Here is a 15576-nt window from a genome sequence, read left to right on the forward strand (position 1 = left end):
GGCTTTAAACATCTCATATGATGTCTTGTTCTCATGGAGATGAGGAATAATATGATCTTTGATCCCCTCAAGAATAATCCTCCTCGCCTTGGTGTCATTCTTGTTATGTTGGATCAACTGTTGGGCATCTTGAGGTGGAGTTATTGCCTACTTCACATACTCAAGCACTCCATTATCTTCCAACACTACTGAGATCCACTCCTTCCATGAGCAGAAGTTCGAGACTCCCTCTAAATTGTGATCTGACCTTAGTCCTTGGAACGCCATACTGTTATCCAAAGAACTGCTTTGCTCTTTAAACTCTAACGCAGGCCTTCTACTTAATCTGCATTGTTCACTAAGTGGTCAATCTGGTGTTGGTCTTTATACTGATATCTGCTTCGATGCCATGTTAAATTTCCACAAAAGTCTGCAACTACTTAGATGAATAACTGAAAACTAGTTTACTTTCACCGAGATACAAAGTTTCTTAACAATCCATAAGCAACAGAATAAAAGAGCCAAAGATATAAAAAACACATCACATAAATTGACACACTTGTTTTTTCATAAAACCCAACAAGGAAAACCTGCTTCCTTGATGTGAAATTTTATTGATTGTTCTTGAGCAATTGGATCTATTACAAACCAAATTTTTCCTCTAAGAAAGCATTCTACTTCTTCTCACAAATCTCAGCTAATACAATTGATCTTGGCTTGCCTTAATCATTGCTTGATCTAGGCCCTCTAGCACACAATTGTTCCTTTGCTGCCACCTTTACTTGTTCTACAAAACTTGCTCTCTTCTACGCACTAAAAACCTCCTAAATCCTTGCGCACTAGGTCCCTATTTCCTAGTGCACATGAGGCCCCTAAATCCTAGCGCAATTCCTCCTATTTCCTTGCGCACTTTCTGCCTCCTATTTCTTAGGACTCCAGCTCCTCAAAATCTGCACATGACCAATCTCCTAAATTCTAGTGCACTTGTGATCTCCTATTTCTTAGGACACAAGTTTTGTGCTCTCCACAATCAAAGACTCTCTCACAAACTCGTGAGTTCTCTTATCTCACAAACCTTGTTCACAAAAGTATTGTAATTTACTTGTGCCTTCATCTTTCCTTTATAGGCCCAATTCAAACATGAAAGGAGGCCTAGTTCCAAATTTAGAACTCGAGCTCTGATAGCAACTTAACTGAGAGTGTTACTCGCTCTCCTCCAAATCATCACTGGAGTTGTTACCTTGTGCTCTCTCCAATCAACACTGGAGATCTAACTTGCTCTTCTTTCAATCAAGACTAAAGACTAACTCGCTCTAACTGAACTGCTAACTACCATCTCATTTTGTAGTCAAACTGATGAAGACTCCACTTAACTGAAGCTCCAACTCTACGCATTCTAACTTGATGATTATTCCAGTAAATTGAAAATAACTGATCCTAACTAAAGTCTAACTCATGAGGACAACTCAAGGTTTTCACTGGCTAAGGCACAAGTCAGAAGACCTTGCTCGCTACATTTTCAACAATTACCATCACCATCACGTTGAAGGTAGAAATCATAGATTCAAGACCATGAGTTCACTGAGAATACCATTCATTTCGAGCATCTCCTTCAAAGGTCCCCCCTCGTTTGGAGGCCGCACCTTATAGGCTGCCTTTAAGTAGTCACCGCCACATTGAAATCAACACCACCCTCTTTAACATCACCATTATTGTGCATTTTTCTCTTCTTTGTTTCATTGAAACAAACATGTTTATCTTCACTGTCTTCTAGGGGAAAATGATAAATCACTGCCTTGTTTTGCTACAACATCCATCACCAATAACTCCCTGGGATTATGTTGGTCGAGTCCAACATCATAAATTCATCAACCAATCTTTCTCAAACTTCTGATGACCATCTCATGTTACCAAATTTATTCACAAGATAATCCATTTTCAAGAACCAGCCTATGACAATGAACAGGAAATTTTATAAAAACCTAGCCTTTGTGTTTGACATCTTAATGGGCCTGTTCATTGTGGGTCTGCAAATACAGCATTTGCAAGTGTCATTCCTACCGGTAACTGCAAGCTGGGATTTGCAGTAATCTCTGGCAAAATATTTCAAACAGATAAGGGCATCAATCTTTTAATAAGTAAATCACTCATATCAGGGTTTCGTTGCCTAATTTCTCATGCATAGTTGTCATATATATTGGTGTCAGTGACTGGGCTCTCAAACATGTCTAAGGATTTCTTCACCTCCAAACATCTAACACAATTGTTGTCGAAGGTCATCAGCACTTTGCAAATATTGCTCAGCAGATTAAGTTACTAATACAGTGTTCCTTTGGCATCCATTACTACAGATTGCTACACCTGTTACAGCAGATATTTGCACCTGTTACAGTAGATTTTTTACATCTGATACATCAGGTTTCCAGCATCCACTACAACAAACATTTTACATATGTTACAACAGCATTTTGTGGGTGTTTGTTAACAAGGTGAATCTATGACCACCATTTTAAAACTTCAAGTACCCATGATCTCCACAAAGCCTCTGTTACATCTTCTAGTCTGATGTGATATCTACAACAATTTGTCATGTGTGGTGTCTGAAACAATTGTAGGCACTCACTTCTGAAATTGCATTTCATGAGCGTTTGTCAAGAGGGCAAATCTGTTATTGCCATTTTACAACTTCAGGTGCCCATGATCTCACAAAGCTTCTGCTTCATATTCTACTCTAGGTTGTCATCTACAATAGTTGTCTTGTGTGGTGTCTGCAACAAATCTGGGTATCAACTTCTGAAATTATGGATTGCAACTATTATGTTCCCTAGCATTTTTGGCTTTCACATACTCTTATGATGCTTGCTTTGCTCATCATCATGGGCATTTTACAAAAGTTTATAAATTTTTCTTGAACCTTCATGTCAAAACCCCTTATTAATGAAATTTCAGTCTAGGGCAATTAATGCAACTTCAGAAATTTCACCTCATAATGGAGGTTTCCTGGATTTAATCCCTCTGTGCTTTCAGCCTTAGGGTTGATCTGATATTTTTAATTTACAGCAGCAAACAGTGGGCCACGCTTCACTTCACTTCAACCCAACACACTAGGCAGCTCAAAAGAAAAGATACCAAACATATGCCAACAAGTTTCAGCCCTTAGAGCACACTTTTAAAGCATATACCAGATCTGGAAATCACTTTATTACAGCAGAAAATCTGCTCTCTTATCTTCTAGTTATGTGTTAAAGCACTTCAATTTCAGCCCTATTTTATGTCAAATCAGAATGAACAAGTGCTGGAAATTACCCAATGGAAAATACAATGCTAATTGAAAATCAGTTAAACAACTTTAGACGGTTGGAAACTTCATATATATATATATATATAAAGAGAGAGAATAAATGAACTACATATACATACCACAGCTTTATCACAAAGGCAGTACAAACCCTAGGTAGGGAAAACCATGAAAACACTAACCACCACCAAGGATCCACACAATGCTAGCATCAACACCAGCATGTCCTCCTTGGCTTCAACACTTGTCTCCCAGCACTGTCCAAGATGTTTCCTCCTCAATCAAATATCACAAGTAGCACTAGGGTTTCCAATACCCTAGTCTTCTTCTCTCACACGAGCTAAAAGAGCAATGCTTTCTTATCCTCTACAGTTTATCACAAACACTAGTTTCTTTGCCTCCTTTAGGATGAAATACTAACCTTAGCAAAACCTTGAACTGCTCCAAGAACCTAGCACTCCAGGACACAGAGATAATATGATGAAGTGTACAAAGAGAAAAAGGGACAAGTTCACTGCACTACCCACATCTCAAAGACAATATGATCAAATCAATGTATAAAAGAACTCTCTCCTTTATTTATATGAGAGGGAAGAAGGCCAACAATATAAAGTGGGGCTAAACATCTGCAAGCAACCTAACTATACACAAGACTATATATATATATATATACTGATTTTCAAAACACTTGCCATTTATGTTTCAGAACAATATCCATATCAGTGCAACTTAGCAATAAAATAAAACAGTTAAAAAAGAGAAAATTTGAGAGTTCCTGCTCAAACATTTTATGCAGACTATGTTATATAAATTTCTCCCCATGCTCATAAATCCATATGTGGATATGTTGTTTCGCCATTTCCTGAAATTTTCATGGTGTGATTTCTGCAACCTGTATCCATATCCTCACTCCAGGTGACACAGGACCTTACTGGCATATTACTATACTAAATTCATGATTCCAAGAGAAAGAGATCTTGTGAAGATGCCAAATACTCAACTCATTATAAGGACTTCTCTTACGTTGATGTCACTGTGTCAGTGTATTTTGCATAGGGCAATTACAATACCAAGAATTAGAAATATCAACACTAACAACTACCCCTCTCATTGTAACCAACTACTGTTAAGGAAGTAGACAAATGATTAAATGCATCCATTGTGAGCTTTAGATTTAGGAGTCCATGTTGAAAATGTTAGCGAGAAACGGTTCCTTGATTTGTGCCTTAATCAAAGGAACCACAACGAGTTTCTTCTTGAGCATGCATGAGTTCCTATGAGTTAGGAGCTAATTCCTAAAAAGTAGGAAGAATTCCTAAAATTTAGGGCGAATTCCTAAAGTTAGGAGTGCAAGAAGAAGTTGACTAGTGCTAATTAGTGGAAGGCCGAGTTTATTGTCTTCTAGTGCGAGTTATTTTGGGTAAATTGAGTTAGGCTCCTAAATTATAGAAAAGACGAGTTAACACAACTAGTAAGCTTTTGTTAACTAGTCAATCAACAGTTCAACTTTCCTCAAATAGAACTTGCCAATAATAGCCTAATCAAAGTGCTTATAAGGAGGAACGAAGGCACAATTTGATCATTGTCTTGTGAGCATGAGTTGGTGAGACAAGGCAGTAGAGAGCACAGGTTGGTGCTTGTGTGTTAAGGCTTGTGTGTGTTTGATAGAAAGCAGATTTCCTTGGAGAGTACGCACACAAATAGCAAGAATCCCTGTTTAATAGGAGGCCTATTGCACTAGGATTTAGGAGCTCTGGCGCAAGGAAATAGGGCTCAAGAGTGCACATAAATTTAGGAGGCAGGGATCAGCAATCTTGCAAGGGTTTCAAGCCTAGTTCAAGGCAGGAAAACAAGGTTGTTTTCATATTGAAATAAGTTGTATTTGTAAGAGATCTATTGCTCAGTTTCTATCAATAATCAAGCAAAGGATTTTCCCAGTTGGATTCCATAGAAAAATAGTGTGTTTTTATTGTGTGATTGTGTTTATTTATGTTCCTATTCCACTGCAAAATTTAGTAGAGAAATTCTATGTCTATATGAAAAGAAATTATATCTCAGATTGTTCATATTAGTAGTTGCAGAATTTCGTGGATTTTCTACATGGTATCAGAGCGTGGATCAAGATAAAGATAGTACACACAAGAACAAATTAGTCATAGTGAAGAAGCATATGGTATGAGGTAGCCGCAAGCACTTGAGGAGCTAGTTCAAGTAGAGCCAAGGAGCAAGAAGTGTCTCTTTTGAAGTCTGAACAGCGCCGAGTTAACAGCGGATTGCAGGCAGTGTAAAGGGCAGATTATTGCATTGTTTTGAGGAGGATTTCTCAATTACATAGGCCGAGATTTTTTCTTTGTGTTCTAGAAGGAGGGCTCTGCCCTGTAGCCTCTGGTTTGGAGGGGCCGATAGGCTTGAACAGGTGACAGAACAATCCTATATTCTAGCGTATATAGAAGGCTTGCAGAAGGAGGATAACCACAGGATCCTAAGGGAGTTTTGGACCAGGTTTAGGGAAGCTAACGTGGACAGACACTAGCACTAACCAGAGAGAGCTTCAGACTTAGATGCACAGCCCAAATCGATTTGGGGACAGAAGTAATCATCCAAACCAAAGGTATGTTTGTATTCTTCCAAGCTTGATGTTTTTGCTAAGTGTTTGAGTCCAGATTTAGGAAAGTTTTGGTGGACATCTTATGTATTGTTTGGAGGGCAGTTAGAAGGTGTCTTTGATGCCATAAAGAAGGACATCAAATCTAGCTGCAGAGGCAGAATTGTTGAAGCTCAGGGTTGATCCTTGAAGGGACAAAGGAAGCAGCCAAGAGGGCTTAGTATTCAACCCTAGTTCACTGTGTAGAGATGGACTTCTACAGTGAGAGTGGGCAGCCTCCATTCCCCTAAGACTTGTCTTTTGTGGAGCAGCAGTGATTCAAGTAGTGGGCAGGTTGAAGACCCTATGAGTTGGCATCCTTGATCGACAAAGGAGAAGCTAGTGGGCAAATCAATGAGCCAAAGTTCAATGACACAAAAGGAGTTGTGATCATTGATAGTGGCAAATTGTGGAGCTGGAGATGCATGCCTTCAGAGGGAGCAGCCTTGAGCAACAAGGCAGGAAGTGCTCAGAATAGAGAAGTGATGGAATCGCAGAGTATGGTGGGAAAGAACAGGTCTTCAAAGCAAGTTCCACAGAAGAAAACAGGGAAGTCTTCTAGTTTAGAAGGAGTAGTTGTAGCAGCGGAGAACATGGTAGTGTTGGAGACAGATCCAAGTGGACGAGGTTCTTCCAAGAACGCCTTCCTCGCTAAGAGGGAGTGTTGAAAATGTTAGCGAAAGGGGTTCGTTGATTTGTGCCTTAATCAAAGGAACCACAATGAGTTTCTTCTTGAGCATGCACAAGTTCCTATGAGTTAGCAGCTAATTCCTAAAAAGTAGGATGCACTCCTAAAATTTAGGGCGAATTCCTAAAAGTTAGGAGTGCAGGAAGCAGTTTACTAGTGCTAACTGCTAATTAGTGGAAGGTCGAGTTTATTATCTTCTAGTGTGAGTTATTTTGGGTAAAGGTCGAGTTGATTGAGTCAGTATCCTAAATTATAGGAAGGACGACTTAACACAACCAGTGAGCTTTCGTTAACTAGTCAATCAATAGTTCAACTTTCCTCAAATAGAACTTGCCAATAATAGCCTAATCAAAGTGCTTATAAGGAGGAACGAATGCACAATTTGATCATTGTCTTGTGAGCACGAGTTGGTGAGACAAGGCAGTAGAGAGCACAGGTTGGTGCTTGTGTGTTGAGGCTTGTGTGTGTTTGATAGAAAGCAGATTTCCTTGGAGAGTGCACGCACAAATAGGGAGATTCCCTATTTAATAGGAGGCCTATTGCACTAGGATTTAGGAGCTCTAGCGCAAGGAAATAGGGCTCAAGAGTGCACATAAATTTGGGAGGGAGGGATCAACAATCTTGCAAGGGTTTCAAGCATAGTTCAAGGCAAGAAAACAAGGTTGTTTTCAGATTGAAATAAGTTGTATTTGTAAGAGATCTATTGCTCAATTTCTATCAATAATCAAGCAAAGGATTTTTCCCAATTGAATTCCCTAGAAAAATAGTGTGTTTTTATTGTGTGATTGTGTTTATTTATGTTCCTATTCCACTGCAAAATTTAGTAGAGAAATTTTACGTCTATATGAAAAGAAATTATATTTCAGATTGTTCATATTAGTAGTTGCAGAATTTCGTGGATTTTCTACATGGTATCAGAGCATGGATTAGAATAAAGATAGCACATACAAGAGCAAATTAGTCATAGTGAAGAAGCATATGGTATGAGGTAGCCGCAAGCACTTGAGGAGCTAGTTCAGGTAGAGCGAAGGAGCAAGAAGTGTCTCTTTTGAAGTCTGAGCAGGGCCGAGTTAAGGGCAGATTGCAGGAAGTGTAAAGGGCAGATATGTGCGTTGTTTTGTGGAGGATTTCTCAATTACATAGGCCGAGATTTTTCTGTGTGTTCTGGTTCGGAGGGACCAATAGGCTTGAACAGGAAACAGAACAATCCTATATTCCAGCGTATATAGAAGGCTTGCAAAAGGAGGATAACCACAAGATCCTAAGGGAGTTTTGGACCAGGTTTAGGGGAGCTAACGTGGACAGTCACTAGCCCTAACCAGAGAGTCAAAGCTTCAGACTTAGATGCACAGGCCGAGTTGATTTGGGGACAGAAGTAATCATCTGAACCAAAGGTATGTTTGTATTCTTCCAAGCTTGATGTTTTTTCTAAGTGTTTGAGTCCAGATTTAGGACATTTTTGGTGGACATCTTATGTATTGTTTGGAGGGCAGTTAGAAGGTGTCTTTGGTGCCCTAAGTCTAGCATTTAAGAAGGACATCAAATCTAGTTGGAGCAGCAGAATTGTTGAATCTCAGGGTTGATCCTTGAAGGGACAAAGGAAGCAGCCAAGAGATCTTAGTATTCAGGCCCTAGTTCACTGTGTAGAGATGGACTTCTACAGTGAGAGTGGGCAGGCTAAAGAACCTATGAGTTGGCATCCTTGATCGACAAAGGAGCAGCGAGTGGGCAAATCAATGAGCCAAATTTTAGTGACACAAAAGGAGTTGTGATCATTGATAGTCACAAATTGTGGAGTTGGAGATGCATGCCTTCAGAGGGAGCAGCCTTGAGCAACAAGGCAGGAAGTGCTCAGAATAGAAAAGTGATGGACTCGCAAATTATGGTGGGAAAGAACAGGTCTTCAAAGCAGGTTCCGCAGAAGAAAGCAGGGAAGTCTTCTAATTCAGAGGGAGTAGTTGTAGTAGCGTAGAACATGGTAATGTTGGAGACAGATCCAAGAGGACGAGGTTCTTCCAAGAACACCTTCCTCGCTAAGAGGGAGTGTTGAAAATGTTAGTGAACAAGTGTTCATTGATTTGTGCCTTAATCAAAGGAACCACAAAGAGTTTCTTCTTGAACATGTACGAGTTCCGATGAGTTAGGAGCTAATTCCTAAAAAGTAGGATGAATTCCTAAAATTTAGGGCAAATTCCTAAAGGTTAGGAGTGCAAGAAGCAGTTTACTAGTGCTATCTACTAATTAGTGGAAGGCAGAGTTTATTGTCTTCTAGTGCGAATTATTTTGGGTAAAGGTCGAGTTGATTGAGTCAGGGTCCTAAATTATAGGAAGTGCGAGTTAACACAACCAATGACCTTTTGTTAACTGGTCAATCAACAGTTCAACTTTCCTCAAATAGAACTTGCCAATAATAGCCTAATCGAAGTGCTTATCAGGAGGAACTAAGGCACAATAGCACGAGTTGGTGAGACAAGGCAGTATAGAGCACAGGTTGTTGCTTGTGTGTTGAGGCTTGTGTGAGTTTGATAGAGAGCAGATTTCCTTGGAGAGTGCGCACAGAAATAGGGAGAATCCCTATTTAATAGGAGGCCTATTGCACTAGGATTTAGGAGCTCCACAAGGAAATAGGGCTCAAGAGTGCGCATAAATTTAGGAGGCAGGGATCAGCAATCTTGCAAGGGTTTCAAGCGTGGTTCAAGGCAGGAAAACAAGGTTGTTTTCAGATTGAAACAAGTTGTATTTGTAAGAGATCTATTGCTCAGTTTCTATCAATAATCAAGCAGAGGGTTTTCCCAGTTGGGTTCCCTAGAAAAGCAGTGTGTTTTTGTTGTGTGATTGTGTTTATTTATGTTCTTATTCCGCTGCAAAATTTAGTAGAGAAATTCTGTGTCTATATGAAAAGAAATTATATTTCAGATTGTTCATATTAGCAGTTGCAGAATTTCGTGGATTTTCTACAGTCCACACTAAAGATGAGGAAAATTTAAAATAAATGAATACACCCTAGCAATCATCAAGAACATTTACAGATATGTTTAGTCTTGACACAAAGAAACAAGCAATCAAATCCCCCTAGAATGCACTTAACTTTCCATATGCCCAAAAGCAGAAGCAATAGCTAGCTGGAATCCAATCCAGGAAAGTGTCCCATATTATCATCCTACGCTTCGTATTGTTAACAAGGAAATGGGTTGGGCATGTTTTAAAAGTCTGTACAATCAAAAAATCTAAAGATAGCAACCAGCAATCTGAACAGGCAATTGCTTTTGTGTCCAAAAAAAGGGCAAAAGATATCAGTTTACCAAGTGACATGATATGGTAAATTTTCACAACGGGAAGCTGACTTAAATGTTCAAAATCATACAGCAACTCTTACATGAATGTAGATCCAGAAATATCTCTGCAAGCATTCTGTCGACTTAAAACTACAGAAATAAAATTACCAGAAGAGCATAAAAATATGTCCATTTTCATGAAATGCATAGGAAGACAAATAATAGCATAGAATCCATCATTCAGAGTGGCAGAAGTGAAAGAAACGATTAACTCACTCGTGCAGTTCCTTTCCTGTGCATACGGTAGCTTCGACCATCTTTATTCTCTCCATACCAGTAGAAGGTCTGAGTCTCTTCAACATAAATTATTCCTCCGCCATGTGCCTGTATGGACCTGCTGTCTGTGTCACACCATTCTCTGCCAGGATAAAAGTAGTACTTTCTGCTATCTTCAGTCTTCAAAGGGTTCACTGCAAGATTTTTCTCTGGAAAGTAAAGGGATCTTCTTTGAGATGTGACATCAAGAAAATCATCTACTGGGGTATGTCTCCTTCCCCTGTGTTTTCCTGCTGGGGAGATAAATTTTTTGCCTCTTTGTTTGACTTCAAAACCCCTATCCTCTATATCTTCATGTTCTCTGTACATGGAAAGGCGATACTGTTGCACCTGAGAATCTACTTTGTTAGAATTTGATGGAGTTAAGGTGTTGTAGGCATGAATCAATAGTATCCATGCGGCCAAACTCCAGATTATAGCAGACAAGGAACACCTGCTTCCTGCATTACAACTTAAAGCAGTTGATTTCCCATGTTTGTGTACCATCTTTCTTGTTGCTTTCATTCGCCCAGATAATACTGCAGAAAATACGTTGCAAAATCTACAATTTAAACCATGTTTAATTGTTAATCAGATTTATATTTTTTATAATATACACCAATTGCTAGACAATTCTAATTACGAAAAGATTTTTCTTGTTGATGGTAATGCACGCACATTACAGACATCAAAAGAACGCCAAGGAAAACAACATCAGAACAAAGAATCTGAAATAGCATTTCGTCTATACCTTGAGAACTCTATGAAAACAAATATCATAACTCAATCCCCAAATAAATGGACTTCGGCAAATTATGAACAGGTGGCAGTTGCCAGTTGAAGATCAGAAATTCCATAAGTATGCCCACACACAATAATAAATATAGACCAAATACAGAAAATTAATGCGCAGAAGCAAAAACAGCAGACTTCAAAATGTCAATACTGTCAATGAATCCACGAATATAAACCAAACAAGGTACTACAAAGGACGTTTCAGCTAACAACTTTATAGATCCTACAGGCAAAAGATCTGATAAAGAGAACAAAAGGATAGCTCATAGCAGGAACTTCAAAAGGGCAAAACTTTGGCCACAGATCAATAAGTACAACAAATATAACTATTTCTGCAGTTGAAGATAAAAATAGACTTTAGGTCTAAAAATTAGCTGGTCATATGCATCATCGGTTCAGTTTGCCCCAATATTGACCCCAAAGGTGGAAAATACAACAAAGTGAATAGAATAAGGAACATAAGCTTCAAAATGTAATCTGTCCATTGAAATATTCATGAAAAGTTGCAGTTACCTTATCACTGAATAAAGTGGGTTCAATCTAAAGCTTTGCTTGCACCATTTTATACAAATTCAATTCCCAATGGTTCATGAAATGCAAACACCATAAATCCCCGAATTGAGTAAGAACAAAAGGGCTCTGGAGTCTGAACCACCTTCTCAGGTTAGATAACAACTACAACTCTGATTTATGTGACCAGCATAAACAAAAATTCCTGAAAAACTTGCAATACTCAGAATATTGACATTGTTAATTATCCCGTTTCCCTCCAATAGTACACATTCAATTTTTTTCAATTTAAACAGGAAAAAAGAAAATTCAAAAATAAGAATTCCCAAGGAAGGAAAGATTTCTGAACCTGCATCATCGAGCAGGTTGGTCAAGTGACAAATCAAGTGAACTTTCTTCAACCGAATTCAATCCCCCAAGAACATGTCATTTTATGTGGCCAATTGTTGTGATACCCTTGATATCTCATAGGTAACTGAGTCTAAGCAATTGTGATACCCTTGATATCTCATAGCTAACTGAGTCTAGGCAATTTGGCATAGGCAGAGTATCTCAATGGGTAAGGCCAGGTGCAAGTCCCAGGAGATTTTGACAAAATAGATATCCCTCTGTCCTGGGTGATCTTGAGAAAATAGATATCCCTCAGTCATGGAATATACGCTGATGGTAGAGCCTACTTTGCTAATAAGCGGCCATTTACGAACCAAAAATAAATCTGAACATGCATCAACTAGATCTTTAAATACAATTTTTAACAAAACTTTGACATCGGGTGTCTTTGCTTCTGCTGAATGAAATCCAACACCAAGAGCAATAGGAATACTAACTGGATTGATTTTGGGCAAGGAGTTTTGTATGCATTTTCAGATGTATGTTGGATTGTCCTGTATAGCCACCCATGGATCCAATTCCAGTAGAGACAGATAACAAACTAGATTCTTAGCTCTTTCAGGTTTTAGTCATATGGGTTTCTTAAGAATCGTCTGGGGTGACTAGTCTGATCCAATATAAAACATATTCTATTCAATAAAAGCATTTTCAATGGAATGAAAAGGGTTCCCTCAACATCAGACGTCTTCATTGAGAAGGACCAATTACATAAACATAATCAGTGCATTGTGAATACAGATCAACAGTGACCATTGATGACAAGGCTAATGCAAGGAAATGTAACTAGACAAGGGACTGGACTGCACGTTTTTTTGACGGATTACGACAAAAAGATAGGTAGAAAAATGAATCCAACTCCTGGAGAAGATTCATGAGACCTGAAAATTAAAAAATGCGTACTCACCCGAAATAGAAGAAAACATTCTGGTACAACAATCTTATCTTCCGTCGGCATAAAAATCCTGAAGGTTTTCCGTCACCCAGTGCTGAAAGCAACCGTTAACCCTCCCGCAACAGTTCGTCCCTTCTCAGAGCAGTTTGCCAAACAGATTGATTTCTGCTTTGGTTGCAACCAGATGAAGTCACGTGAAAGATTATGTGAGAAGAAAATAAAATTATATTTTAAGGGAGAAGGAAAGCAGCAGAAGATGAAATGTTGCAACCTGGGTAATTGTTGCCTAGTGAATTGATGGATTGTTAAGCTGTCTAGGTGTCTTCTAGTTGCGATCTATTCCATCTCAGTGGTGTGAGTTGCAAATTAGCTGAGCTTTTAGGTGTGGTCGGTCCTCCCGTTGAGCTGTCTATGTGTCATTTTAGTTTGTCATCTACTTTATCGCGATGCTGTAAGTTGCAAAATCGTTGAATTTTTAGGTGTGGACGTTTTTCAGATAAAACTTAAGTGATTTTAGATAACTCACAGTAAAAGTTGTCATTATTAAACATTATTATATAACTATAATAAAATTACATGTTGACCAGCAAACTCTTGGTAAAGGCCTGAATGTTCTGGACACTACGCCGTGTGTCAATTCTTAAACTTCATGTATTTCAAATAAACACATATTTATATAATCATTTTAAAAATTAAATTGATTTTTTAATAAACACATATTTATATAATCAATTTTAAAATGATATTTTAATTATATATATATATGAGAAATATTTATTGATTGTTTTATTTTAATTTATTCATTTTATATATATATATATGAAATATTTATTGATATTTTTTATTTTAATTTATTGATATTATAAATATTTTTAAAAATATTTAATTTTTAATATATTTTTTTATTAAGTTAATTGGATTTATTTTTTACCAGATTTAGGTGTTGGATGGCGAATTTAAGGCATTAACTACGACTCGAGGTTTTGGCAATGCTATTACCACTCTCTCCATAGCACGCAAGGTTCTAGACAGGGAGTAGGTGGCAAGACCATCCTCCATCATCATTTATGGTATCAGCTGGACTGGTATATTCGCCCTGCAACATGACGGGATGAACATCACGTTAAATGGCTGAGCTCCAAGAGAAATAGTCGTTCAAATTCGCAGCAACCCGCAAATGGAGTCGGAATTGAGTCAATTAGCATTGAGGAAGTGAATGTTGCAGACATGGTGTGTGACTGTGGGCGCACCCACAGAGAAGGTAGGGGAAGAGGCAGGCCTCCTATCCCACCCTGGCATGGATAGGGTGATGAACATTTTGATAGCAGCATCCCCCATCGATATCACAAGATGGTAGTTGATGCAAAAGCTCAGGGGCTTTGTGTCATGGGAGTACCTCTGGGCTCTACGCAATCTTCTCCCCTAACACTTAAGAGACCAAGAGGACATGAATGTTCTGTGTGAGGGCAATGTTTTGGATCTAGGTTTCCACCTACACCATGCCAAAGTTGCAACTCAAAGAATTGTTGGCCTCTTGGGCATGTAGCTCCAAGGCTCATCTTCGTCTTTCATTAACGCAGTGGATGAATCTCCCTTGTACTACCTAGCGCATATTGTCACACACCACGTCAAGCTCCGCAATCCATTGCCTAAGCGTTAGCAGCCTCGCAGAGACTCGAAGACCACTCTAGCTGACTTACGTCCCTCGAGTAGTAAGGGTGGTCAGGTCAACAACAATAGTGTTGCATCATCCCCTCATCAAATAGTGTAACCAACGACGTTCAATCATCATGCTTCTATGGGGCACCTCCTTCCTAATGACGAAGATTATTACAAGCCCCACCCAGTTTTCTAGGAAGACCCTCCAGAGCGTTAGTTGTGCAAAGCACGACTCTCAAGGTAGTTTTTTGTGTCTGCCACATAGTGTCTCAATGATATTTAGGTTCCTTTCCCTCTGATTTTGCATGTAATGATGCAAAGAAATTGCGAGGAGGACATTTGGTTTCTCCTTTTTGGGTAGATGTTTCCTCTTGTTTTTTCACTTTCATGACTCCTAGCCCCATGGCCTTTGAATATGGTTGGTTTCTGTTGGGCCTCAAAGCTCTGTTACATGTAATTTTTGCATAAGTGTAATACAAAGGCTTATCATCTATAAAAAAAAATGGATTTATTTTTAGCATATTTTGTTATTTTTTCTACATAGATTTAATTCTCACATGTCACAACTTTGTTGTGATGGCTTTCAACCTTATTGTTAAATCTCGATCCTCTTTTGAAAATCAAAACATCTTTTTTTTTGTAAGTCAGTACAAAATTTTTCTATTAATAAAAGGATTTTACATTGATAACATGCTTATCCAAAAGGACTAATCTGGGAGTGTAAACCTCTAACCAGATATCTTTGAATAACATCAAAGCTTCCAAAAAGTAGAAATGAGTTTGATCAACATTGACCACTGGTTTTACAGAGCAATACAAAGGATGATAACTATATATGTTCCAACACCAAAAGGAGGTGAAATACTAAGTGCCAAAATGCAAAACTATACCAGAAAATTTTACAATCATTATAGTAAGACATGAGACCAACAAAAACGCCACCCATTAGCCTGCTTGATGCCAAGAAGACAGTCGAAACCCCTAATGTGCAGTTCATGTTGTGGAAAAGTGCCAAAAGGATACTTTGCAGCCAAACATTGCCACTATTGATGAGGGAGTAGTACCATTCAGTGTGAGATGATGACCAAAGAGAGGGGAGCTGTGTTGGATGGTGGAGAAGTGTTGACCGGT

The 15576-nt window shown here is 38.6% G+C and overlaps 1 protein-coding gene across 6 annotated transcripts in view; it reads right to left on the minus strand.

The window, feature by feature from the left end:
- The window catches only part of LOC149185231 (uncharacterized), a 75056-nt gene extending 61858 nt beyond the window's left edge, over positions 1-13198 (minus strand). The window contains exons 1-3 of one of the 6 annotated variants that reach the window (XM_089417840.1): positions 13058-13198; positions 12799-12951; positions 10161-10738 (exon numbers count right to left, since the gene is read on the minus strand). In XM_089417840.1, coding sequence (XP_089273966.1) covers positions 10161-10738; positions 12799-12817 — 597 coding nt within the window. In that variant the 5' untranslated portion in view covers positions 12818-12951; positions 13058-13198. Of the gene's footprint in view, positions 1-10160; positions 10762-11507; positions 11662-11853; positions 12727-12798 lie in introns of those variants that run through there. The other 5 variants (XM_089417844.1, XM_089417839.1, XM_089417841.1 and 2 more) reach the window with 5 other exon arrangements.
- Between the last annotated feature and the right edge of the window lie 2378 nt (positions 13199-15576).

This window comes from Pinus tabuliformis, chromosome 3_2 (assembly GCF_031772625.1).
Source record: "Pinus tabuliformis cultivar Carrire ecotype Pingquan chromosome 3_2, CPIR1, whole genome shotgun sequence".
In the NCBI taxonomy this organism is placed as follows: domain Eukaryota; kingdom Viridiplantae; phylum Streptophyta; class Pinopsida; order Pinales; family Pinaceae; genus Pinus; species Pinus tabuliformis.